We start from the raw sequence: 26,262 nt of genomic DNA, 5'->3' as shown, positions 1-26,262 counted from the left end.
GTAGGTGCAGCGTCGGAAGAAAGAAGGGGACTTATGGAGATGCTGCAAAACTTGGCACTGACCATATTGGATAAGGGAGGTGAGAGAGAAGTCAAGGCGACTCCAAGGGTGGGAGCCATAAGACGGGGCTGCCCGCCACAGTAATAGAGAAGGCAGAAGCTGGGGAGGATTTAGGCAGAAGAGAATGAGCTCTGTTTTGGACATGTTGAGGTCAAGCATTTGGAAATGAGAGTGCAGAGGTCAATAGAGAAGGCTGGGCAAGATGGGCAGATGGGAGAATTGTCAGCACAGAGATGGCAATTCACTCCTTTGGGATTTAATGGGAGTTGATGACCTCACCAAGGGAAGTAGTCTCAAGGGAGAAGAGGGGAGGGCCCCAGGACAGAACACTTGCCAGATCGGGCAGGGAGATCTGGCAAAGGAGACAGAGGAGGTGTCAGAGAGGTAAGGGGAGAGCCGGGCCAGGGGGATGGGGGTGGGGGGGGGCCTGAAAGCCTCTGAGGGGAGAGTATCAAGGAGAGTGACCCAGTGTCATGGATGGCGAGGACTGAGGAAAGGCCACTGGATCTGGCAATTAGATTATTAGTAACTTTGCTGAGTTGTTTTGGTGGAATGAAGAGGGGCAAGTCAGACTGCAAGGGAAGCCATTTCTACAAAGCTGCTAGAATAATTTTTCCTAAGGCACAGCTTTGACTGCTGCCTCCTGCCATCCCTCAAAAATCTTCTGTAGCTCCCTACTGACTCTAGGATCAAAACCAAGCTTCCAAGCCTAATTGGGGGTGGGGGGAATGAGGGGAGGGAAGGGGGGGAAGGAGGGGAGAGAAGGGGGGGAAGGAGGGGACTATCAATGCTGGTGTTTAGTGGATCAGAGCTCCTCCCACTGCATCCCTGATCTCAGCAGCGCGGGATGGCGCACAGCTGACGCTCTGTCACCAGGCCCATCCTACCAGGTCTGCATCCCTCCCCGTGCCTCCCGGGGAGGCTGACCTCACTGGCACGTCCGGCCCACGTCCACCTCTGGCTAGTAGAGTCCCTCCCCACCTCCCTCGTAGGTTCAACCTAAGCAAGCCTCTCCTCCAAGAGGAGACCTGACCACTCCTCTGGCCCCCCCCCTTGCATTTGTTTTTATTTGCATATCAATGGTTCCCCTCCAGTATAGTATACCCCAGCCACCTACACCCCAATCTGGTCCTAGCACCTCTGGGCCCTGCCCCCTTCCTAGCCTGGTAAATGGCAGGAGCTCAAAAAATGCTTGAGGGGGCAGCTAGGTGGAGCAGTGGATAGAGCACTGGCCTTGAAGTCAGGAGGACCTGGGTTCAAATCCGGCCTCAGACCAAACACTTGACACTCACTAGCTGTGTGACCCTGGGCAAGTCACTTAACCCCAACTGCCTAAAAATAAAAAATTAAAATTGAAAAAATGCTTATTGAACAAATGATGAGCATCCGTAACATTTATTAAATATATCAGAGTTGGGATGGAGAAAAATATCTCCCCCACCCCCAACTTTTTTGCACCACTAAAATCTGAAAGGGGAAAGCACTTTCCAGAAGCCCTGTGGAAACATAAGCCATCTCTGCTGAATAACTGCCTTGCAGGTGCCCTCGGCAGCCTTCTGAACTAGGCCTTCAAATGCACACTCATTCTGACACCTTTTTTCACCTCTAAAGGTTCAATTCCACTTTCACGTCCATCTGACTTTCGTAAGATTTCAAGAGAGGCTGCACCTCTTCCTTCAAGAATCTCTCCACCTGTCCAAACAGGGAAAAGGAGGGAGAAAAGGTGTTAAAATCCAGACTGGACGCTCTGTCAGGCTCTGTGTGCATGCCCGGGAATCTCATTTATAGATGCCTACTGGAGGCATTCCCCAATCAGCTGACACACAAAGGGAGCGAGGGAGCAGTTCACAATGGACAGGGGTCACAGGCATAAACGCCAGGCACACACATGTGCCCTCACATGTGATCCGGAGCGTGTGGCCTGATTGGCAGGCATATGTGTGGGGCTGGGGAACCTAGGCTTCTGGGGGAAATGGCCTCTTGCTACTTTTCTTACCAGGATATTTCGTTAATGCTTTTACTTAGAAAAATGAACATGAAACAATTCCCAGGCCCTAGTGGATTCTGAGACCTCCTCCTCCCCCCAGCACATCTATCACACCAGAAGCAAACCGGAGGCCTAGCAGAGGAGGCTCATCTTCCAGCCCCAGGATGCTCTCTATGCCAAGGAGGGAGAGAAAGCCCACCCCACCAAAGTGGTGGGCATCACCTGCTGGGCAGCACGGCCAGTGAAAGAGGAAGGGTCCAGCAAATGCTCCAGCTGGGCATGAATGGGGCTGAAGTAGGGATCGGCCTGGATCCGGGCAATGAGGTCATTATCGCCCCCTTCTTGCTTCACCACAGCAGCCGCTTCCTGCGAGAGCACCCTGATTCTCTCATGGCAATCCTGGAGCACAAAGACCAATGTCAGGTCCCCGAGGAGGGGGATGGTGGAGGGGCAGACAGTGTGCTGGGCCTGCCTGCTGGCTCAGGCTCTCCTCCAGCCTCCTGCCGCCCTTTGGGCAATGTTCTGCTACTCCTCGTAAGCTGTTTGACTCCCCAGACGATCCACTCAATTCCTATCTCAGAAAAAACAAACCAACCCATGCCTGCCCTCATGGCATCCTGACCCTTCCTCCTGGATGGGCCTTTGAACCTCGAACAGGTGTATCCATAAACTGGGCTTCCCAGGAACCCCTGCTAAGCTGAAGTGGGTTCAGGGGCCCAATGCTGTTCCTAGGCCTCTTCCAGGCATGGCTTCCTTCCTCCCTTCTTCTCTGGAGGGGCGGGGCCCAGAGGTGCTGGGACTGGAGTGGAGGTGGATGGACCAGAGGGGCAGGGTCCATGGGTGCTGGGACCAAAGGGGTAGGAGTCAGAGGGGCTGGCATCGGAGGGGCGGAACCCAGAGGTGCTGCATAAGCTGCTTCACTCATCTAAGTTCCATACCTGGCGGCTGCCTCCTGCCTTCACCATAGCCATAATGACGTTCTCTGTAGCCATGAAAGGCAACTCCTGCCGAATGCGCCGTTCGATGACCTGAAGAAAGAGAAGGAGGAAGTCTCCCAGCTGCCTTCCCAGGCCCAACTCCGGTTGGGAGTGGTGCACAGCCTCGCAGCTCTCCCAGCTGGTGGCAGCCTCTGGCACTCTGGGGAGTCGCTCAGTCTCAGGGTGCTCGGTCATCACCCCTGCCCTGGCAGTTAGACACCCCCCCGCCTACTCATAAAGGCCCTTCAGGCCGCAGCCCAAACAAGAGGACACCGAGGAAGGGCAGAGCACAGTGCCATGTAGGAATATAAGAGGCAATCTGAGCTGGAAGGCAGGGAGGCGCTCAAGGGGACATTCAAGTCAAACAGGACAATGAGCCCCACGAGGACATGACAAGACGTAAAGGGGACGACCACCCCGCACGACTGAATGCTGGGGAATGAGCGAGCGGCAGGGGTGGGGCTGGCCACAGCACCTTCCCCTTTTCCAATCCTGATGACAAGAGATGGAAGATGGAGAAGGGATACATCTGGAGATGCGTCAGCAGAAATGTGACCGGCTTCTTCCAAAGGACCAGACCACGGAGATCTCCAAGTCAGGGGCAGGAAGGGAGGGGAAGGACGCTTTATGTGAGGCGGTGCCAGGGCGTCCAGGGCCCGGTCTGCAGGTTGCAGAGCCCTGACCTGAAGGCTCCCTCACCTTGTAAGGGCTGAGGCGTGGCGCTCCAAGCCCAGGCCCGACAGTGCCCACAACGGATGTTCTGCCGGGGTGGGGAGCTATAAGTGTGGATGTTCGCCGGCTCAGATGCCAGGAGCCAGGGTGACGTGAGGCAGGCCACCTCCCCTTCTTGGGCCTCTACGAGGGATGCCTGGATGGCCAGGTCTGCAACCCAGGGGGAGGGGCAGCCCTGGCCCGGCTCTCCTCCCCGGCAGGCTGCCGCTCGTGGATTCCAGGGGGAGCTTGCACACTCAGATTTTCTCTCCCCCTCCTATTTCCAGCCCAGCAGCAGGGAAAGGGCCACCTCCTCCTTGAGACTTCTATTCCCACTTGAGCCTCTTACCTTGGGGTACACCACCAGCCCCTCAGAAATGTTCTGCAGAGTGTTCAGAATGGTGTCTGCTGTGAGAAAGGCTTCAGCCAAACACAGGCGCCTGTAAGACAAACCACCGTGTGTTAATGTATGTAGCCTCTGACCCGCCGAGAGCCGCTCAAGCCCCCGAGACCGCGGCCTGTGACCCGTCTGTGTGTCCCCAGACCCTCACTGGAAAGGGCGACGGGCAAACCTGTTGGCACTGTCATCCAGGGTTCGCTCGAGCCACTGCACAGAAGCCGTCTGGAGCGGATCCACGATGAGAGTCATCAGGTGGCGGGCCAGGCTGCAGCAGCGCTCACAGCGCATGGGGTTCCGCTTATATGGCATCGCGCTGGAGCCTGCCTCCGTGGTGCAGGAGGGAAAGAAGAGAGAACCTCAGGGAGCTGCGACCTGCTTGGCCTGAGGTTGGGAGGCCCGTGCGGACCCAGCCTTCCATCGAGGGGACAGAGAAGAGGTGGCCCCCCAAGCTGAGGGGCAGAGGGGGAAAGGGCCCTGGACGCTCCTCTACACTGTGACACCCTAAGCTTTTACTTGGTAGAAAAAACAGATGAAACAGTGGGTGGCTCTGCCCTTTCTTCACTGTCATGAGCTTCATTTGCAGATGGAAAAGAAGCCAGCAAGTCTTGGGGTCTCTGGCAGCACCCCAACCTTCCACGTGACTAGCTGTGGTGTTCCCGGTGTGGCTGCTGAGGGCTGAGCCAGACTCTACCTTGGCAGTACCGGTGCAAGGGAGCAAGCCCCTCCAAATCCTCCCCACTGGCCTCCACAAAAAGGTCACAGTGACCAGGGTCAAGTCTACATGGCTGGGGATGCTGACGGCCAGCCCTCTGAGGCAGGACAGAGGCACCCACGTCTCCCAAATCATCTCGGCAGAAAAAGGAGCCAGCGGAGATGTGATGGCCCCATAGGGAGGACCTTTCCATAGAAACCAAACAGTGCATCAGATCCTGCCTGACCCATGTCCTGGGACATGAGGCACTCATTCTGCCCCCAGGGCAGCTGTCCCGGAGCTCTCGGCAGCCCCATGCACTGCATGGTGGCACCAGACTGTAAACACTTCAGGAAGCAGCAGGGACCACAGGGTGGGAGCCAGCGTCCCCGGCATCAGCCCGGGCAGAGGGAACTGGCAAGGGGGCAGAACAAATGTCCTGTAGGCCGCTCAATGCAAACAAGACCATTACCATGACCCCCAGGAGCCCCCGTCCAACCAGGACCCCAGGGAAAGGCAGGAGAGGGGAGACAGATGTGCTGGGAGGAGGGGCAGAGTTCAGAAGCTACTGGCTTGTTCATCTTTGTTTTTTAAAGTAAAAGCTCTCAGTGAAATAGCCTGGCAGACAGTGTCTCACGGCAGAGGGCCCCCACTCCAATGAGACATCTCAATGAGAGCCTGGGGGATGGAGGAACAGAAAGAAAAGGCCTCTTAGAGGGCAGCTAGGTGGCACAGTGGATAGAGCACCAGCCCTGGAGTCAGGAGGACCTGAGTTCAAATCTAGCCTCAGACACTTACTAGCTGTGTGATCCTGGGCAAGTCACTTAACCTCAACTGGGAGGGGAGGGAGGGAGGAAGGAAGGAAGAGAGGGAGGGAGGGAGGAAGGAAGGAAGGAAGGAAAGGCCCTCTTAGGAGACACTGTGCTGCAACTCAAGCCCAGCTGCCTTCAAACCCTGGACTGGCCACTGTCTGATCAGCAAAGGGCCCTAGGAAGCAGCACCCGGATCTAGTCCCACACCAGCCTGGACCAGCAACGGTGGTATTCCATATGCAGGGTGAGGAGGAATTCAGTGGGAATCAGAGCAGAGAACTACCTTCCCACCTCTCCAGAGCTTCCCAACAGAAGACCCTGGGGCCTGCATTCCTTCCTAGCAGTTGCTGACACCCCGGGAACCTTGCTTATACAGTTCTGGGCAATGCTGCCCTTCAAAGGGCCCCCTCAGATGCCCCACACGTGAACAGCACTGAGGCCATGCGTCAGCTCCACCCAGAACGGAGGCTGCTTTTTGTGAGGACTCCCTGAATCTGCCCAGACGCTGCTTGGACTGAGGAAGGACAGCCCGGGTGGGGCACAACATTTCCATCCCATCCAAAGGCGCACCCTCCTGAAACCTCATAGCAAAGTGACCCTGGCTCCCCTGGCCAGAGGCCGGAGCAGGTTCTGACCAGTTCGACGGCAGAAGGCACCAACATGGGCCTCTGGGTGACCGACAGGACAGGGGATGGGGGATGGGGGGGAGAAACCCCCTGCCTATTCTGGACCGGCCACCTGCACCCGAGGGCCCCTGCAGACACCTTGGGAAGACAAAGGAAGCCCAGGGGAAGCCCCCACTCACCAATCTGCTGCTTCTCAAAGGGCTCCTCCAGCTCCTTGAGGTTGGCCAAGAGGCGGATGTCTGTGCAAATCTGAAGGGGAACAAAGGGGGTGGAATGCAGAGACCCCGCCCATCTCCAAAGGGCCTGACCCACCAGGACGTTCCCTCTGGTCACCCGGACTTTTAGGCTCAAGGGAGTTCAGCCTTTTTTAGGGGACATGACTCCCCCAAACAAACACGACACCTCTGCCCGCTGTGTGTGGAAGCAGAGGACCTGGGTTCAATTAGCAACTTGGCTCCTCACTAAGTTACCCTGGGCTAGTCACTCAAACCCCTCTCAGCCTCAGTTTCTTCATCTGTAAAAGACTGGCCCCGATGGCCTCCGGACTGCCCTCCAGCTCTAAATCTGTCTGGTTCGGTTCTGGGACGGTGACAAGAGGAGGGTGCCCTTGTGCCAGGGGAGGCCACACCCTTAATATCGCCTCTCCCCTGGAGACAGTGCAGGGCCAGGCTCGGGACCCTGGGGCAGACAGCCAGCCTGACACAGGCCAGAGGTGACAACAGCTGGAGAGGAGGAGCTCCCTCCACTAAAGAAATCACAGCACGGACCAGAAAAAAGGGAGACGTTTGGTCAGAGCACTGTGAACGCCAGCCGCCTTCCTGCCACCCAGGAATGGGGCTGAGGGGAGCCATGAGGAAGGGATCCACAAAGGAGGGGCCTGAGACGGTGCCTCCCCGCCCACTCTGCAGGGGTTGGGGGCCACATGCAGCTGTACACCGCTGCATATAACATCACTTTCTCTGCACTGTTCATTTGCTGAATTGGCTTTTACTTTTTCAAACACGTTTTGTTATAAGGGATGGATCTCTGGGTGAGAGAGCAGAAGAGTTAGAAAAATACAGCGATATGAAAACAAAATATGTTTTAAAAAAGAGATACATGAGAAAGTCAGTTTGACAGTCAATAGCTGGGTGAGAGCCAAGGACCGGCCTGCCTCAGACATGCTATGTCTTCCTTTAGGAGGCTCTGATCACCAGAGGAAACATTCACGGTGGGGGGACTGGAGGAGTGTCGGCTTACGATACGGAGGACTAAAGAAAGCGGCTGAGCCCGGGGTCGGGGGGTCCACAAGCCCACCCCCACAGACCTTGTGTACGGATGCTCCCAGACTGGCCAGCACAGACAGCACCTCGACGTCCACTTTCCGTGTATACGTCTGTCCTGTGACGATGAAGGCTCTGCAAAGGAACACCAAAGGCCTCGAGACTGAATGTAGCGACGGTCTGGGCTCCTGTGGCATCTGCCTGAGCCGTGGCCCCCACAACGGTCCCTAACCAGCTCTTGGAAGCCTCACCCCCCTCCCCACCTCAGGATGACGGGATGTACACAAAGCGCTCCCCGACCACAGCCAGCATGTAGCATGAGGCCCAGCACACACTAGGGGCTTAATAAACACTCCCTGACCAACAGCCCTGTGAGCTGTTTTGTGCACCATAACCTCAGGGAGGGGCCCAAGTCAAACTCAGGCCTCCTGACTGCCAGCCTGGGCTCCGTGGCCACCATAACTCAGGCATCCAAAGGCCTGGCAGCCAGGGGGCCATAATCCTGTCCTCATTTTACCCAAGGGGCCTGAGGAGGCCCTGAAGTGACCATCCAAGGTCACAGAGTCAGGGCAAAACCACATTCTTTCTACTATACCATACGGCCTCTTAAACTGCTTAAAAAATACAATAAGTATCTGTTCTCCCACCCTTTTAGCTGACATTCAGAACCTATTCCAAAGCAAGTCTAGTCCACGGGGCCTCAACTTTTTAATCAAAAGATTTCTTTTTTCTTCCCTGATATGAAAAGGGAACAGGGAATACAGTGGCTCTGACAGAGGGTGCCCCGGGGTGCTATGCCCCCTGCTGCCCCTTAGGGACACCAGGCAGGAAGGTGCTGTCCACAGCTGCTGGCCCCCAAAGGACTGGATAGGTGCCCAAGGAACACCCCGAGATTGGCCTCCTTGCTCTTCTGGGGGTTCTCAGACCTGCTCCATGGGTGTCAGGTGATTTTCTGGGGGGCAGTGGGTGTACTAAGCACCTCTTTGTAGGGAAGCCTCTCTGGGTCCTTCACACCCTCTGTCCACTGACCCTGAGGCCAACCCTCCAGGCTGCCTCAGGGAGCCAGAAAGACAGCCTGCTGCTCCCACTCACATTATCTCCTCTGATTCTTCCTTCGTTGGAGAATGAAGAAAATGGGGCCCAGAGCAGAGGTGGAAAGGAGAAGGGTTTGAGCCTCTCCTGGGTCTCCGGGGAAGCTCACTCTCCCCCCACCTTGCAGGGAGGCTCCCTCCAGCAATCTAAAGTTGTAGAGATGGACCGGGGGCCCATACAGCCAGGATGGGTCCGAGACAAGACTGGAACCCAGGGCTTCCTGGTCGGGAGCTGGACTCTAGCCACTACTCCAGGCCCCAGGGGGAGGAACATGGTTACAAATTAGTTGAAACCCAGGCAAACCCTCACTTAAGGAAGGAGGATGAGCACATGGCCTCCCTGAGACCAGGCCATGCCAGGGGCCCACAGTGTGAAGTGCGGGGGTGCCCTGTACGCACCGCTGAAATCCTGCCCTCTCTGTCACCATCCTGTCCAGTTCTTCCACCTGCAGGGGAATGAGAGCCCTCAAGGACTCTGGAGTGTGCCAGCCATGCCAGGGGCAGGCAGGAGTAGGCAGCTCCCTCCAGACCGCCGCCCCCTCCCTGGCCCAGGGGCCTCCCCTGCACTGCGCCGAGCAGCGGGCTGGCCAGCTACCTTCTGGTGGTCTCCTTCAAAGAGCTGTAAGAAGCTCGCCTGGGTGCCCGTGGTGCCCTTCACTCCCCGGAAGCGCAGGTCATCCCGGGCCCGTGTAAGGCGCTCCAGGTCCATGCACAGATCCTGGATCCAGAGGCAGCAGCGCTTCCCCACTGTGGTCAGCTGGGCAGGCCTGAGGACAAGCGAAACAGAGTTCGAGGTGGCGGCACATGCAAGGCCTCGTACAACGGAGAAAGAACAAGGCAACTGCCAAGAGCCAATAGGGAAGAGCGTGCCAGCCTCAGCCACTATCTCCTTTTAATGGGGCCTCAGGGCTATTGGATGCCAGCCAGTCAATGAGCACTATGCCCCCTACTGTGTGCCAAGTACTGCTCCCCAGCATCGGGGACTTGGCCCAGAAGCCCGAGATCTCACCGAGGCGTCTAGCGGTCTTTCATGGGATGCTTGGGTGAGGGCGTTCTCCAGCTCCAGGGATTCCGAACTGGCTGAACAATCAGAAGCACACCGTAGAGGGTTTCCAGGGAAGGGCCCCCAGGGCCCTGCCCTTGGAGCTACGCTGATCAACATTCTGATCAGTGCCTTGGATGAACACATAAATGTGAGACTGATTATCCAATCTGCACATTCGATTTCCCTGGGTCAGCTCGAGTCTTCCTCACAGTGGTATCCAATTCACAGGTCCACCAACAATGCATCAGTGAGCCCATCTTCCCAGAATCCTTCCAACACGTACTATTTTACCTTTTGTCAACTTTGCCAATTTGCTGGGTGGGAGGTCAAGCCCTGTGCAATCATTTTTCAGGTAGTTGTTGAAATTCTCTAGAGAACTATTTGTTCATTGTTTTACCATCGATCTACTAGGAAATTTGATTTTACATATTTGTTTGTTCTTCACAAACTTTGGAATTAGACCCTTATCTGATAAAAACACTTCCTGCCAACTGCCTATGTCCTTTCTCACCCTAGTTAATTTCATTCATGCAAAAGCCCTTCCATTGCAGGTAATGGAAGTGATCTACTATGTCCTTCGTAAGTGCCCCCACCCCTTCTTTAGTTAGGAATTTACTCCTTAGGAAACATGAGAAGACTTGTCTGAACTGAGGCAGAAGGAAGGGAGCAGAACCAGCAGAATAACAGATATTCAGTAACAACAGTACTTCAAAGATCAACAGCTGAAAAACTTGGGAACTTTGATCAGCACAATGCCGACCACCATTCCAGGCTGCTCCCTCCTGACAGAGAGGTGACGGGACTCAGGGACATTTGTTTGGGGTGGGGGTGGATAGCCAGGACACATGAATTGAGTTATTTATGACTACACATGTTTGTAGCAAGTTCTATTTTTCTTGTTTTCTCAGTTGGGGGAGGGGAGAGAATGAGGATCTGAAAATAAAAGAAATTTAAGTGGGGAAAAAAAGAAGAATCGCCCTTTATCTGTTGCTGTGAAAAGTAAGCTAATGTCTGACTTGGGACTTGTGATGAGCACAGTGACCGGTCACGACTCCAGAGGCCCCTGATGAAACATATTCCCCCCTCCCCTCCCCTCGAAGAGAGGTCACAGACTTGGGGCAGAATGAAGCTTTCATGGGGAGAAAGGGGGGGGCATGGCCAATGGGGGAATGTTCTGCTTGACTATTTGTAATGTTTCTTCCTGTGCTTTCTCAAAGGGGGGGGGGGCGGGAGTGGGGGAGGGTGTCAGGAGGAGAGAATGCAGGTCTGAAAATAAGATGGAGAGCGCTTTCCTGGGTGTCCAGCAGCTCTTACTAAGAGTAGAGCTCTTTACTGAGCTCTGAGCATGATCTGGAGTTTATCAGACTCTGGGCTGGTCAATGATGCCCGATTCTTCCTTGTCTGGTCAGTTCCACAGATGGACTGCTCTGGTTTTTCGCCAGAACCAAAGGATTGGGAGGCTTCAAGTCAGAAAGTGCCCCCCACTTTGCCTGTCCCTTCCTACATGACTGCCCTCGACGTCGGAGCTCTTTTTCCCTGGACCCCAGGTGAACTTCATGAGTGTTTCTGTCTAGCTCTGCCGAGGATCTCTGTGGCAGGCTGATGGGGAGAGCACGATGCCTGTTGTAAATTTTGGCCATGTTCTCTTGCCACTGTTACTATTTTGACACAGCAAGGCCAAGGGCATGGCCTAGTCCTCCAGTGACTCCAATTGTGGTTTGTTTCCTTTACAGCCCTGAAATCAGATGGGCCTTTCCTCAGTCCCTCATTCTTCTTGACCCCCCTGCAACCTCTGCTCCTGGACACCCTCTTCCCCCGACCCTCAAACCTTTGTCTCTGGGCTCACTTCTTCTCAGTTACTGACCTGGTAAGCTGCCATATTATCCTGATGAAGACGGCACCCCCACATCTGGCTATTGCCCAGACCTCATCTTCCCCCATGAGCACCAACATCCCATGGGACATTTCAGACCAGATGTCCCCTAGACATCTCCAACTCCACCCGCCTGAAACAGGACACATTCATCTACCTTCCAAGCCCAGCCCTCCTCTAATTTCCCAGCCTTTTCCCAGGGTACCATCACCCTCCCAGTCTCCTAGATTTATCAACTCAGTATCACCCTGGACTTACAACTCCCTCTCTGCTCACGCTGCCTCTCCAGGTGCCAATACTGGTATCGCTGCCTCCAAAACATGTCAGCTCCACTGCCTTCTCGTTACTCATACTGCTGCCACCAGGCAGCCTGCATCGCCTCTCGTCTAGACCACTGGATTGGCCCCTAATTTGTCTCCCTTGCCTCTAGCCTCTTTCTACTCCAATCCATCCTACAAACAAGCTCTCTAGTGATTTTCCTTAAGCATTCATCTGGTCTTGGTACTAGGATAAAATGTAAATTGCTCTGTTGGGCACTTAAAGCCCTGGCCCCAGCCCATGTCTCCAGCCTCACCGTGGCCCCCGAGTCTGTGGTTTGGCCAAACTGACCTCTTCCCTCCGTGCCCCAGCCCTTCAGATGCACTGCTCTTTCCTCACAGAGCCCGCCTGGCAGAAGCCCTCACTTTCTTCAAGACTCAGCTCACAGTCTGCTGTTTGTCCTTTGTTCTTAAAGAGGATCGATGACATCCCAGGGAGAAGTTTTCACTTGCTCGAGAACTGGACACTGCACAAACTCGTCTCTTCCTGAATCGCCAAAGTCCAGCGGTGAGATCAGAGTCAGGATGACGGGCAATGGCCCAGGGCGCAGTGGGCGACCTCGGCATCTTCCACGTCTGACCGAGCTCTACACGCTCCACAGTGCCTATGTCAGCCACCATCACGTGCCAAAGGAACGTTGTTCTCACCCGAGCCCATTCTGGCTGGGGAGGCCTTCACATGCTCGGGGCAGACAGCCTCCTGACTCACCCACAGGGCTGAGCCTGTCAGTGGCTTAGGGCTGCCAAGATGGCTTTCCGAGGTGCGCTGTGCACGCTACAGCTTCTTGGAGCCACGGATGAGAGCTGGGTGATGGGTCATCGTCCATCGGCAGCCCTCCCCCAGAGGTGCTGGTCCTCTCTGAACACTCCATACACCTCAGCTCACACTCGCCTTTTACACGAAGCCTTTCCTGGCCCCAACTGCCGCTGCCCTCCTGCGCTCATTCCCTGGGCCTCATATTCGAGTCATTCTGGACATAAACCTGGGTCACCGTAGTATAACGGAGGCTCCCTCAGGGCAGCGGGCATTGCTCCATTGTGTGTCTTTACCTCTAGTACTGGCACGAAGAAGTCCTTTGGTCCTTGGTGACTTCACTATAAACGTGGGAAAAGGCAAGGCTAGCAAAGAATGTTGGGAAACATGGATCAGGAATATGAAAAGGGAAAAGGCAAAGACTTGCTGTAGACCGCTCCAAAGTCCCCCAGCCACCTGCTTCCAGGGAAGTCTCAGAGACACCAGAACCGGCGAGCATGGAACGGTGTCCCAAAAGTGGCCCCAAGTCACTGCTGAAGAAGCAGTCATTTCCTGAATCAGCTGTGCGTGCACGCTCACAATACCAACTTGTGAGGGTAGAGATAAAGATCAGTAGAAAGCAGAAAAAAATAAAAACAAGGTGGAAAGAAAAGCGGCTTACAATGAAAACAACTTCAATCTGACCAACTTGGAGACAAAAAATGGGACAGGGCTGATTCAACATCGATACCACTAACAATTGTTAACGATCATACAAAAAGTGCTGTAACACACTGTCTCATCTGACCCTCACCTCACCCCGGGGAGGCTGGTGCCATTATTACCCCCATTTTATGGAAGTGAAGTGACTTGCCCAGGGTGACCAGGTGCTAAGTGTCTGAGGCAGGAGTAGAAGTCAGGTGTTCCTGGCTCTAAGCCCGGGGTTCTCTGTGTGGCCCCTCTTGGCTGCCAGCTCTATGACAGAAATGCCTTTGTCAGATCTTACAGAGGCCTGTGGGCACTGAGGCCTCATAAAACAGAAGCAGCAAAGGGAAAAGGCTAAAAGAAAGCCTGGTGAGGGCCCCTAAAAAGTAGCAAGGTCATTCCAAGGGTACTTCAGGGAGGCCAACCAATGGAAGAGACCCCAGATTGGTAGGGCCTCTGTAACATGCTCTCCTGGCCACCATGAAAAGTGGTAGCGGGGAGGGGAGGAAAGAAGGGAGAGAATTTGGAACCCAAAATTTAGAAAAATCAATGTTAAAATTTTTTACACGTAATTGAGGAAAAAAAAAAGAAAAAAAGTGGGGCCATCTCACTTGGACTTCAATATGGCAGCCCCAAGGTGCTCAGAGGGGACAAAAGAGGATCGTTTAGAGAACAAAGATGGGCAAAGCAGGTGGACTGGCCCGAGGGCACCCAGAGCAGATCCTGGCAGGTGACATGAGGATTACTGAGGAATCAGGCCCCAGCGATCGGAAGAGGAGGAGACACCAAAGATGGGAGAAGAATCCCAGACCTTCATGATGCCCTACAGGCAACATCCATCCCCAACGGGGAGTGGGAACTCCCAGAGCAGGAAAATCCTTCTACTGATGCAGGTTGGCACCTCCTCTGCCACGAGGTCTTGTGACTTGAGTTGCTCAGTGAAGTACTCGGCCAAGGTCACTCTACGTAAAATGTTTGTGACGATGCCCCCTATGCACACCTGTAGAGGCAGCCTTCCACAGGGGTAACACCACAACAGGCCATGTCTCTCAGAGAATCTGCAGTCTGTCCATCCATCATTCAAACAAAACAACAAACTCTTCTGGCTGGGTTGGGAAAGTGGGGCCCTAAAGGTTTCTTCCAACAAGGACAAACACCAGCGTTCTGCCATTGGCATCGGCTGGTGATACCCTCATTCCATCAGCAGCAGCAGGTGAAGGGCAGACACGCCTGCTCCAACTGTTCATGGTGACAAGGAGGAAGCTGAGGCACAGCGCAGGGGAGGAGGGGCCAGGGCTCCAGGACCCCTTGTCTGTGCGAATGCTGGTGCCACGGAGGCAGCGGCATCCCCTGTCCCTCCCTCCGTGGCTGGCCGTGTCCTCGCAGATGATGCAGCATTCTTTACAGACACGGGTGCCTGACCACACGTGGGAGCACACGAGCTGACAGTTGTCAGCTTCTCTAAAGCTCCTCCCTTGGGAAAAACTGGCATGAAAGCCGTGTCCCAGGAACGGGACGCTCTTCACCAGCAGGGAGCTCAGGGGCAGACGCAAACTTCACTTCTCTCTGATGTCAGGAAGCTGGATGACATCCCTGCTTGCGTTCTGTCCCAGTTTAGTCATCAGCATGTGCTGAGCACAGCAGGTGATCAGGCTCCTAATTATGCTTTGCTTAACAGAGTGTGTGTTCTCCGCATCTGTGCCAAATGACTGCAGGGGAAGGGCTGCCCGGACCCCACAGGGCCTTCGTGAGGACAAGCCCAGATCACAGCACCGACTGCTCTTCTTGGCCTCGGCCTCCGATAGATGGATTCACGGCAAGCTGGGCATCACAGGAAGAGCCATGGCTCGGAAGCCAGGGCAGGCAGGCATGGGTCTTGCTTCTGACGGGGGGGGGGGTCATCAGGGATGGCCCTCCAGTCCTCGGGAGCCTCTCACATCAGGCCCGCAAAGGGGTCATCTGGATGGATGGCCCTAAATCAGCTTCTCTTCCACTTCCCCTCACTGCTCCTAGCCCTGCTCTCTGGGGCCAAGCAGATGTCGGCTAAGCCCCCAGATACTGACAACAGCTCTCACAAGAATGTCAATGCCAGTGAGGCGCACACATGCTAAGGTTGGCAAAACACAGTTCCTAAAACAGACATCCCCATTAGAGTCTCACAACAATCTAGAGCCATTACTATGTCCATTTTTGAGATGAGAAGACTGAGGTTCTGAGAACTTCCTCAATCCAACCCAATTCACCAAATATTTCTTAAGTGGCTACTGTGTGCTCAGCACGATTGAGTTTCAAAGGTTCCTTCAGGGAAGTAGAGGAGGGAGCCACTGAAAAGGTCAAAGCCCCACAGAGGGGTCAGGTTACTTACTGGAAGTGTGTGAAGCCCAGGGTGGGAAGGTTGGCATGTTCTGTAGCAAAGTCCGCCAGCCGGGAGATCACTCTGGCCACCTTGAGAAAGGGTGGGGGGGGAGGGAAGCAAGAAATCAGATAGCGGGCCGAAAGGTCACTGCTGACTTCACTCCTGCAGCTGCCCACATGGTTGCCCACCAGAGATGACCGTGGAGGGTGGCTGAAGCCCTGAGGCCACTCTGGGGCTGGTGCCAGGTTGAGAGAAGGATGAACGGCCTGTCTCTGAGCCCAGGCCCGAGGCCTCGGCATCACCTGAACCCCACAATGACACTTGGAAGAGGCTGACAGCCAGGGAACAGCCAGCCACAAATGACCACCCACCCAAGCACATGACAGGTGCAATCTAGCCCTGGAGCCCCCCAGTCTTGCCCCTTTGTTGAGGCCATGCTTCTGGAAGCTTGCACATCTCGAGTGTGCTCCAGGGGATGAGAGCTGCTGTTTCTGCCGCCTTTACACAGCCCCATCCTCGAGGCCCCAAATCTGAGGTCATGGCATTCTGGACAACTCGCCTGAAAGCATTCCCCCTTCGGATGCTTAGGACAGCAGGACTCCCCGGGGGCAGCCCTCCCTCCCTCCCTTCGGTCATCCCCTCTCCATGAACCCCCAGCCTGTCACTCTTCTCCCCAAATGTTCTAAGTGGAGAAGCAGGTGCCTCTATCTCCTCACCTTTGGTAAAAGCAGATCAAAAGCCTTCTTGAGAGTAATCAGGTCCTGTCAATGAGAACACACGAAAGGGCACGTCAGGAGAGCAGGTCTTCGGGCACCCATCACAGCTGGCAGCAGCTCTGCTCCCTGCTCTGGGGGGACGGGGACGAGAATGGGCTGGCAACAGAATGGACCTCACCCCTCCCTTTTTACTTCGATTCACATGACTCTAAGAGCTGAAGCAGACACAACGGGACCTGGGCCTCCACTCTTCCTGAGCTCAGCATCTCACAAGGCTCAAAAGTGATGAGGCCCGTGTCCTTCCACAGATAATTCAGCAGATGCAACCAATGATCACTGTGGAATTAAAATGTATGTCATATGATGATAGGGAGCAGGGATCAACTTTACAAATGAGGAAACACGCCTAGAGAGGGGAAGGACACATCCAAGGTCACACGGGGCTTCTCCAATTTGCACAGTAAAGGAGGGGGGGACCCAGAACACACCCTCTTTCTGGAATAATGGTTTTAAACACTTAAGATAAGACACACAGGATTATAAAGGAAACCAGTTACAGTAAAATACTCAAAGTGCTCAAAATACTTTTTAAAAACTCCCCTGATCCCAGGTTAAGACAGCCCGGGGTCTGAGAGTTGCCCGAGAGCACACAAGAGTCACAGAGATGCGAGAAGATGCCCGGACCGATGTGGGGAGACTCGAGGGAAGAACGGACTCTGGGTCAATGGCCATAGCCGGTCACGGGCCAGGAGACCCTGTCAGGAGAGCTGGGGGGCTCCAAGCCCTCAACGACACGGGGTGCCAGCACAGGGCTCTGATGGTTGGCTGTGCCGACATCCCTCGTGGGAGCGGGACTCATGGGGCGGGGGGCTGGGAAACTGATGAAAAAACCAAACCCTGCCCAACCTGGTGCTCTATATACAATCCCCGCACACAATTAATGAGCGTGTGTGGATGGCACGTGGGAAAGCAAAGATGCCAGCTTTTGTCAGGGAGACTAAAAGAATATCTTTATACAGTAGAGTGACAGGGAGCAGTAGGCTTGGAATCCGAAGACAGGTTCAAATCCCGCCTTTTAAATGGAGGGGACGCTCATCAGTTGGGGAAGGGCTCAGCAAGCAGGCGTATGATTGGAGGGAGCACTGCTGGGCTGTGGGAAGTGACGAGGGGGAGGTTTCAGAAAAACACAGGCAGACCTAAGTGAACGGATGCAGAGTGAAGGGAGAAGGACCGGAGATCACTGCACACAGTAACAGCCATGTCGTGATGCCGATCAGCTACTCTGATCAACACAATGATCGGAGACGTCCCGAAGGATAGACAACTGGCGAGCTCTGAATGCCAACTGAAGCGTAATTTTCTCACTTCGTTTTTCTTACCTTATTTGGAAATATGGCCAATATAAAAATGTTTTGTGTGATTTCACATGTATAAATGATATCGTATTACTTTTCTCAGTGAACGGAGGAGGGAGAGAATTTAGAACTTAACATTTTTTAAAATGCTAAAAATAATTTCTTTTTAAATGTGAAAAAAAAAAGAATCTTGCCTTTCCTCCTTTCCCTGGGCTCCTATCTTGGCACTGCCCATCACTCCCTGTGTGACTCTGGCCAAGTACCTGCCCCTTCTCCTCATCCATAAACGAAGGGGCCCAAAGGGCTGGACAGTTCTCAATCTTATGACTGTCTGTGCCCAGACACAGACTTATCTGTGTGTGCTCCAGAACCCCAGCAAGAGAAAAGCATCCCAAGAAGCAGGAGACCCATGTCCTCCAGGCAGGGCACAGGAGTAACATTCATGGGAAGACGTGGCCCGGGTGGCATGTACCGTGTTATCACCGACGTAGCACGACGTGGCCCCCAGATGAATGATGCCGGCTGCCTTGGGACAGCAATGGCCAAAGGTGTGGACATGAGCCATCACATCGTGACGAAGACGCTTCTCCTCCTCAGCCGCCATGTCGTAGTCGATGTTGTTCAGGTTCCGCCTCATCTCCTCAATCTGCTCGTCGGTGATGGGCAGACCAAGTTTCTGCAGGAGACACAAGAAAGGAAGGCCCTCTGGTGAACTGGCAGGGGCACGAAAGTCAACCAACATTTTAAAAAAGCCAATCTCCCAGGTATCAACTCACACCCAGCAAATGGGCAAGGACGGGAAAGCCCAATGCTGGAGGGCAAACAGGCACAGTGACAGCTCACTGGGGCCGCTGCCCATGGGCCCAAATGTCCTGGAAACCCATGGGGTTATTCGGAAAAGTCCTCAATTTGATGCAGGGACCCTGGGATACAGCTAATCTTCAAAAGGTCTAACGGTGACGGTCACAGGAGGGCCACTTGTGGCAGGGGAAACCAAGCCCTGGCCAAAGGCAGAGTGAGCAGCAAGACCCCTGCACACCTCTCAAGTGACTTGGCAGACTTTGAGGCAGTGACCTGGGGGGCAGGGAGGGTGGGAAGTCTATGTTGTGTCAAAATAGATGTGCCAATGAGGAAAGAAATGAGCCCAATGTAAAAGAAAAGCAGAACCACAGAGATGCAAGAAAGATGAATGATCAGCCCGAGAAAACTCACATGCCACGTTTATTTCATTAGACGAATTTATTTCTACCATATTTATTGAACTTTTGAAAACAAAACATAAAAACAAGTTGCTTGACACAGAGAGCAGGGCTGGCCTCCTTTCCCCAAATCACGGGAGCAAGCGGAGAAATGGAGAGAGGCCAAGTGGGCTGAACCTTCTACCTTGCAAATGTGGCTCCACAGACTGTTCCACTCAAGGAAACAAGCATTCAGTAAGCACAGACTACATGCTAAACAGTGGCAAGAAAGACAAAGGCAACTGTCCTCCCCCTCACTCCAGGTAGAAAGCTACACACAGAGGCGAAACTATACAAAACCCACGGGAGACAGTTAGGGGATGAAGGGGGAAGGAATACCCAGAAGTCATGGAGAATGGCCTTGTCCTGAGGGAGGCCCTGCAGCAGAGCCTTAAAGGGAGCTGGGGGTCTCAAGATGCAGGTGAGAGTGGGATATTCTGGGCAAAGACATGGAGGTGGGAGATGAGACATCATGCACAGGAACACACAGACATGAGGTGAGCGGGACGTAGAACACAATAAGCCGTGGAGACAGGGCCAAATGCCAGTGACGACTGTATTCGAGGGAGCCGCAGAAGCTTGGTGAGAATGGCATCATGGTCAGACCTGCAGCCGTGTGGAAGATGGATCAGGGCAGGGCAAGTGGCTGCAGGGAAACCAGTGAAAGGCCACTGCAAACACCCCACAAAACCGAACCAACCCCCAGATGGAACTACCAAAGTGTGTGTGGAGGGGCCTTACTGTAGGGACACTGTTGAATGAGCAGAAAGAAGGAAAGCACCCGGGACAGGGAAAAGGTCCTGGCTCTGGAGTTAGAGGGTGCGTGTCTGAATCCTGCCCAAGCTCCCTCTCCGCTGGGATCTGCCACAGGTCACCACCTCTCCTGTAAAATGAGGGAGGGGACTAGAGGCCTCTGAGGTCCTTTCCGGCCCTGGGGAAGGTGCAAGAGATGTGGGAGAGGTGATAACAACTTCCTGCTTTTGGGGAGCAGCGAGAGTGGAGAGCTGAGGATTCCCAGGCCACAAAGCTAGGCAAGGGCACAAACAGTGGTGCCCTTGACCCGAGACGGCAAAGTGCAGGGAGGGTTGGGGGACATGCCCCACCTGGGGGGGAGGGGGAATCACGGCCCATGTGACCAGCTCCCCCTACTCCGCGGGGGCCACCAGCCACCCAGAGCATGGCATGTGGTGCCTCTCTCCCCCTAGTTAGGGGGCCTGGACAGCTGCCCACACCCACACCGGCATCTTCTTTCATTCCTCAGAACAAAATCCAGGACTATTGAGACAAACCCGGTAAACAAGCCCAGAGTCTTTCTGGGTCCCTTGCAGCCCCACCCCCACCCCTGCGCCCAGGCCAGCCTCGGAGCCCGGCCTCCCCAGGCCCAGCCGGAGCTCACCTGACACCTCTAATTAGGAGTCCTTAGGAGCACTGGAGCCTCGGGCCTCCAGGGGCGGCCTGTCCTAAAACATCTTCTCTCAAGGCAGCCGGTGGCAGCCCCAGCCTGGATGAGTGCCCTCCCGTGCACCAGCTGCTGGGGGGGCTTCTCTCTCAGCTCAGCTAAAGCTGCCACCGATTTTCAGGATTCCCCCTCCCCCCAATGGGGGCTAATAAGAGATATATGTGCTTTTTTAGGGGAGAGGGCTCCCCTAAAAAGTGGGGAAACATTTTCCATCTGGCTTTGGACCTTGGGGGCCTCAGCTACTGCTGGGGGCACTAAGTGACTGGTGACTTGTCCAAGGTACTTGAACTAACTTGTGCATCCCCCCCTCTTTCTGTCCGGGTCAGGCAGCCTGGGGCCCAGGCCATCCAGGATGTCACATCAGTGCTGCTCTCCCATTCACCCACCCACCCCAATGCCCAAGCTCAGAGGCTCAGCTCCACCCTTCTCCTGGAGGCCATGGCTCATCCCCTCTACTACTGAGTTAGAGACCACAGATGAGTCATTTACCCTCCACAGCTGAGTGACCTCTCCAAGGCAGGGGAGGGAAGGGTCCTCAGCCACCAGAGGAGCAGAACTCTAGAGCCGGAGAGACCTCAGAGCTGGCTCTGCCCTCTCGTTTTAGATGAGGAAACTGAGGTCTCAGAAGGTGAGCTTCAAAGGTCACAGAGGCAGGATTCGAACCGGGCACTGATTCTAGAGGCAAGGGCACTTTTCCATAATGCCATCCTGCCCCTGCCCTCTTGCAGATAAGGAAACTGAGGCCCACTTAAGATTGTCCAGCCAGCAATCCTCAGATCACTGAGGAGCTGGGCCTGGGACGCCCAGGTTCCCCGCCCTGGCCGGCTGTTCCCACAAAACCGCCGGCCGCATTCTCGTATGGCCTCACCTTGGAAGGACACTGCCAGTTTTGGTCAGGCCCATCCCATGACCTCATGACTCCATGGCCTTGGGCAGCAGCCCTGTGCTGGGGCACCCGCCGTGGCCCCTTCAGGTTGGGAGTGGACAGCACCAACTCAGACCTTGGGCAAAGAAGTCACACACCCTCTCTGGGCCTCAGTTTCCCTATCTACAACATGAAGGGCTTGGAATAGATTTATAATGTTCCTGCTAGCTCTCTCCTCCAAAAATCCACCCCCCTCCCAATGATCTGTCCTCTCCTCCCCTTCTAAATTTGTTCCTAGTGGGATGAGAAGGGGCCTGACCTTCTCTGACAAAAAGTGACCGACAAGACTGAGCAGGTGGTTCAGATGGGAAACCTCCCCTCCCCTGGGGCTGTAACGGCCCAGGAACGAGTCCCTGTGGGGGAGGGGATACAGAACCAGTGAGGCCCGAGGAGAGGAAAGAGACTGTCACAACTGAAGCTTTCAAACAGCTCCCCAACCTGAGAGGGCCCGGCCCAGCGACTGCAGGGATGGGGGGCTCACAAGGCAGCCGATTCCTCTGGGAGAGCTCTAGCTGTTGGTGCTCTCTGTCTCTCCCTCCCTCTGTGTGTGTGTGTGTGTGTGCGTGTGTGTGTGTGTGTGTGTGTGTGTGTGAGATACGTTTCCTTTCCATCAGTGTAATAATAATAAGCACCTTATCCACAGGATTCTGTGTGATCCTCTGGGCTTTGTGAAGTGGGTCCACATGATGAAACTGAGGTCCAGGGAAAGACAGTGACTCGTCTAAGGTCACACAACTGTAAGCGTGGGAGGCAGGACTCAAAACCCAGGTCTCCTGGACTCCAAGTTAGTGGAACTCCTGCCTGAGGGGGAGCATCTGCTCCACAACCAGCAGTCTGGAGGGTATAGCCAGGGGCACGGACTAAGTGCCTTGTCCAGGGTCACCCCGTCAGTCTGTGCGGGAGATCACCTTCGAAGCCAGGGCTTTCTGACTCTCAGGCTAGCTCTCTAGCCAGGAGTCCTGCTGTCTGCCTCCCCCCACTCCACTTTTTTTTTAAAAAAGCCCACGAGATTTTTCCTTTGCTCGACTCACCCCCAGTCACCTTACATTATATTTGCCTGAAAACCTGTCATTCTGTGCTCTCTCCAAGTCCTCCCATGAGGCCGGAAGAGCCCCAGCTGTTTATCACATTTTCCTTTATGTCGTCAGCATAAACACTAACAGACACAAACATTTCAATACACAGAGAACAAAAAAAGGCAGACGTGCAACCACGAACTTTGACTCCATGACAGTGTGATTTTTCATCACCATAACCCTATGGGCCAGCCAGGTGCTCTGCACACAGTAGGTGCTTTACTCACCTGCACAGGCTCGTCATCTATCTATCTATCTATCTCACGTGGTTTCTAACCTGCTCCCTGGGCTAGCCAAGAGGCGGCTGGGCAGCCCAGTGGGTAGAGCATGGATTTGGAGTCAGGAAGACCAGGGTTCAAACCCACTCTATGGGAGCCTAAGCAAATTAACTTTTTCTTAACCTTGGACTGTGCACACATCACTAAACTATTCTGGGCCTCAACTTCCTCGCCTATAAAATAAATACATAAATATGTAAAATATATACAATAAAAAGCTGAACTCATGACTTCCCGGGGTCTCTCCCAGCTCTAAATCGCTTCTAAGTCACTGCTGAACTCTAAACCTATCCCAGAAAATACTCGCTCCGCTCTGTATAAGCCATGCATGCTGCTACCCATGACAGAACCCGTCCACAGGCGCTTACATGTGAAGCGCTGGGCTCCAGGGGCACAAACACCCTCCCCGGCCTCAGAACAGTTACACTCTATCAGGGAATCACAATGTATCTGCATCTCTGCAGCGGGCGGAAGGGGCAGCCCCGCCCCTCCCCCTCCCGGACACGACCCAGGCTCTGTAGATTGCAAGCTCTTGGAGGGCGGGGGCTGTCCTACCCATAGTGCTTTGCACATAGTAAGCAGTTAATAGAATGCTTATTTGAACCTGGAAAAAGTTCTTAAGGGCCTGGCATACCAGGAGGCTGCGTTTACAACTTACTGGGGCATGTGTAGCACGTCGGTACGAGTACATTCAAGTACACATCGCAACACGCGGATGTAATACATGTGTGCTCCGTCCCAGAGGAAGGAAATGAAACATAGCCGGGGCTGAGCCCCTGCGCAAAACAAGGACAGCTGAGGGGGTGTCAGGGACAGCCCGGGCAAAGGCGAGGAGGAGGGCGATGGTGGGCATATCGGGAGCCACCACTATGACCACCATCGAATGGGGGAGCTGGGAGGGCCCTCGAGGCCCTCAAGTCCAACTCTGTTGTTCTTAAGGGGGGAAACTGAGGCCCGACAGGGGTGGACCGGAGAAAGGGAAGGACACGTGGGTCGTGGAGCTCCCCCAAGGCTCTGGGGCCTCCACGCGCTGATTGGAGGGCGCGTGTCACGTGGGCGCAGCGCCGGCGCTGACTGGCCGCCGGTCCTTTACCTGCTCCTCTTCTGCCAGGAACAGCCACAGAAGCCTCCAGGTCTGGAACTTGTGTGCGTCGCTGAAGAGGAAGGACATCTCCGGGCTGGCGTAGCGGGCGGCCAGCGGCGAGCGGTACGCGGCCCGGCCAGCCTGCCCGCCGCCATGACAGCCATCGACCGACATCCCCGCTCCGCGCGCCAGCCGCCGAGAGGCGCCTAGGAAGGGGCCGGCGACGTGGAGGCGAGGCGGGGCCTGCGCCGAGAAGCCGTGGGGCGGGACTTCCGTTGGCCTTTACCACGTGGTTGCCCGAGTCGGTGACGTCACTGCGTCGGAACCGAAAGACATATGAATCACGTTATCTAGCAGTCATCCCGCCCTATTTTCACCTGGGAAAGGAAGGCCCAGGGAGGGTAAAAAGACTTGACCAGGCCCACCACATCGTCAGAATCACAGATTATAGGTTCATAGGTCTACAGCCAGAAGGGATCCTAGAGGTCATCCAGTTCAGCCCCCTCCACCATTTTTACATATGGGGAAACTGAGGCCCAGGGCGGGGAAGAGACTTGCCCAGGTACACCACACTGTCAGAACCACAGACTGACTGGGATCACAGATCTAAAGCTGGAAGGGACCCAGTTCACCCCTCCCTCTGTGTTTACGTTTGGGGAAACTGAGGCTCAGGGGAGGGAGGGGTCTTGCCGCAAAGGTACAGTGGAGTGTCTGATGAAGACCCGGGCGCTTGAGATTCTCCTCCCATTGCTCCTCCTGAACCCCCAGGGATTCTAAGACTGCTCTTGAGAGATTAGCCTCCCAGAGACTTTCTCCCCCACCTCCCTCTTTCCTCCCTCCTGCAGACAGAGCTGACTTAAGGCATTTACCTTTTCCCCATGGCCAGCCCCTGTCCCTCAGCAAGCCCATCTCTTCTCCCAGCTCCTACTCTCCACAGGCTTCCCCCAAGTCCCTCCTCCACGCCATGGCCAGGATGCATTCATTCCCACAGCACAGACTGGTCCAAAGTTGGCTCTGTGGTGTTGGCTTTCTGTTCTGTTCTTTTAGGAGGACTTGAGAGTCAAGGCTTGGTAGAAAGGGGAGGCCAAAGTTGTTTTCACCTCCTACTACGGATGATCAGAGCGTGGATTCCCAACCTGCACAAGCCAGATTCCACAGCGTTACTTCAGGGCAACCTCCCACTGTCCTAAGCAATTCCTTCATCTTTGGGGTTATGCGAGGGATCCCAGATCGACAGCTGGAAGCCATCTGGTCCACTCCCTTCATTCTGCACATCTGGAAACTGAGAACTGCAGAGGGGAATTGACTTGCTTAAGGTCACACAGTCAGTCATCTCCTAGTTATGAAGCACCTTCTGTGTGCCAGGCACTGTGCTTAGCTCTGGGGATATAAGGAAAGGCAAAAGACAGTCCCTGCTCTTGAAAAGCTCCCAGGTGAATAGGGGAGACCGTGTGCAAACAGGATGGAGACAGGTGGCATCTGTGCTCGGGTCAGAGGGAAGGCATTGAGATTAAGGAGGACTGGGAAGGGCTCCTTTCAGAAGGTGGCCAGGGAGCCAAGATTAGCTGAGAAAGGAGCAAAACTGGCCTTAGACCCAGGTCCTATGGCCTCAGATCCCACCTTCTTTCTCCATAGAAGTGTTGAAGTTTAGGGGTGCTGGGACCCCAAAATCATGACACAATGGTCCTGTCCTCTTTCAGCCAAAGACAATATTTGTGAAAAAGAGCCGCCATACTGGCCAGACTCTTAAGGAATCTGAACATTTGTGAGCTATTGGCTAGATTGTAAAAATCTGAGCCTTTGGCTAGACTCTTAAGAATCTGAGCACCTAGGGGCAGCTAGGTGGCGCAATGCATAGAGCACTGACCTTGGAGTGAGGAGGACCTGAGTTCAAATCTGCCCTCAGACACATTAACACTTACTAGCTGTGTAACCCTGGGCAAGTCACTCAACCCCACTGCCTAGCCAAGAAAAAGAAAAGAATCTGAGCCCCTTACTGGAGACAAGATGGACGTTATATACAGAAAGACTGTGGGAGGGATCTAGGAGTGGCCAAGTAGTCTTCCAGGACTGTGAGGTAATAGAATGCTGGGGACCTGGCCATGTGGCCAAGCGAGAATGGAACCTAGCTAGGATTAAGAGTGGGAAGTGGCTGGGGGCCATAGGGAGATAAGACTATGGAGGGCTAGGAACAGAGCATTGGGAGACTGGATGTAGGAAAGGCCAGTTGATAGGATTATACCTTCAGAGGCTTCCTTGATCAAGTAAGAGATTTCAAGGACAGTGCAAGGGTTTTCCAGGGCCCTTAGACAAATGGGGCCCAAACTGGGACAAAGGTCTTGACTTGGGCCCGCATCCCATCAGGAAGACCCTGTCTCTTTTCTGCCAACAAAACATGCTGATGCAGTCAGTGTTAATGAGTTAAGAAAACTCACCTTTGCAGTCCCCTGTCATTCCCCTTCCTGTGCCTCCCACCTAACCCTAT

At 54.5% G+C, this 26,262-nt stretch overlaps 1 protein-coding gene across 1 annotated transcript; it reads right to left on the bottom strand.

The window, feature by feature from the left end:
- Positions 1 to 1,439: 1,439 nt before the first annotated feature.
- Positions 1,440 to 24,036, bottom strand: ADSL (adenylosuccinate lyase). Its single transcript, XM_020982673.2, has 13 exons — positions 23,787 to 24,036; positions 18,190 to 18,393; positions 16,363 to 16,407; positions 15,656 to 15,735; positions 9,213 to 9,384; positions 9,017 to 9,063; positions 7,571 to 7,661; positions 6,444 to 6,513; positions 4,308 to 4,455; positions 4,085 to 4,175; positions 2,986 to 3,075; positions 2,270 to 2,446; positions 1,440 to 1,752 (listed from the first exon to the last, which is right to left on the bottom strand). Exons 1-13 carry the CDS (start codon positions 23,949 to 23,951, stop codon positions 1,666 to 1,668), a joined length of 1,467 nt encoding a protein of 488 aa, XP_020838332.1. The 5' UTR covers positions 23,952 to 24,036; the 3' UTR covers positions 1,440 to 1,665.
- Positions 24,037 to 26,262: the final 2,226 nt, after the last annotated feature.

This window comes from Phascolarctos cinereus, unplaced genomic scaffold, assembly GCF_003287225.1.
Source record: "Phascolarctos cinereus isolate Bilbo 61053 unplaced genomic scaffold, phaCin_HiC Scaffold_1;HRSCAF=81, whole genome shotgun sequence".
Lineage (NCBI taxonomy): Eukaryota > Metazoa > Chordata > Mammalia > Diprotodontia > Phascolarctidae > Phascolarctos > Phascolarctos cinereus.
Note: the sequence above shows the minus strand (reverse complement) of the source record. Positions and strands in the feature narration are given on the sequence as shown.

Bases quoted from the DNA above. Each gene is read 5' to 3' on its own strand.
- ADSL (XM_020982673.2), bottom strand. From the start codon at position 23,951: ATGTCGGTCGATGGCTGTCATGGCGGCGGGCAGGCTGGCCGGGCCGCG. The intron at 15,736-16,362 runs GTGAGGAGATAG...CCCTTTCTCAAG, and splicing joins TTGATCTGCTTTTACCAAAG to GTGGCCAGAGTGATCTCCCG. The intron at 2,447-2,985 runs GTATGGAACTTA...TTTGTGCTCCAG, and splicing joins AGGCAGGAGGCAGCCGCCAG to GATTGCCATGAGAGAATCAG.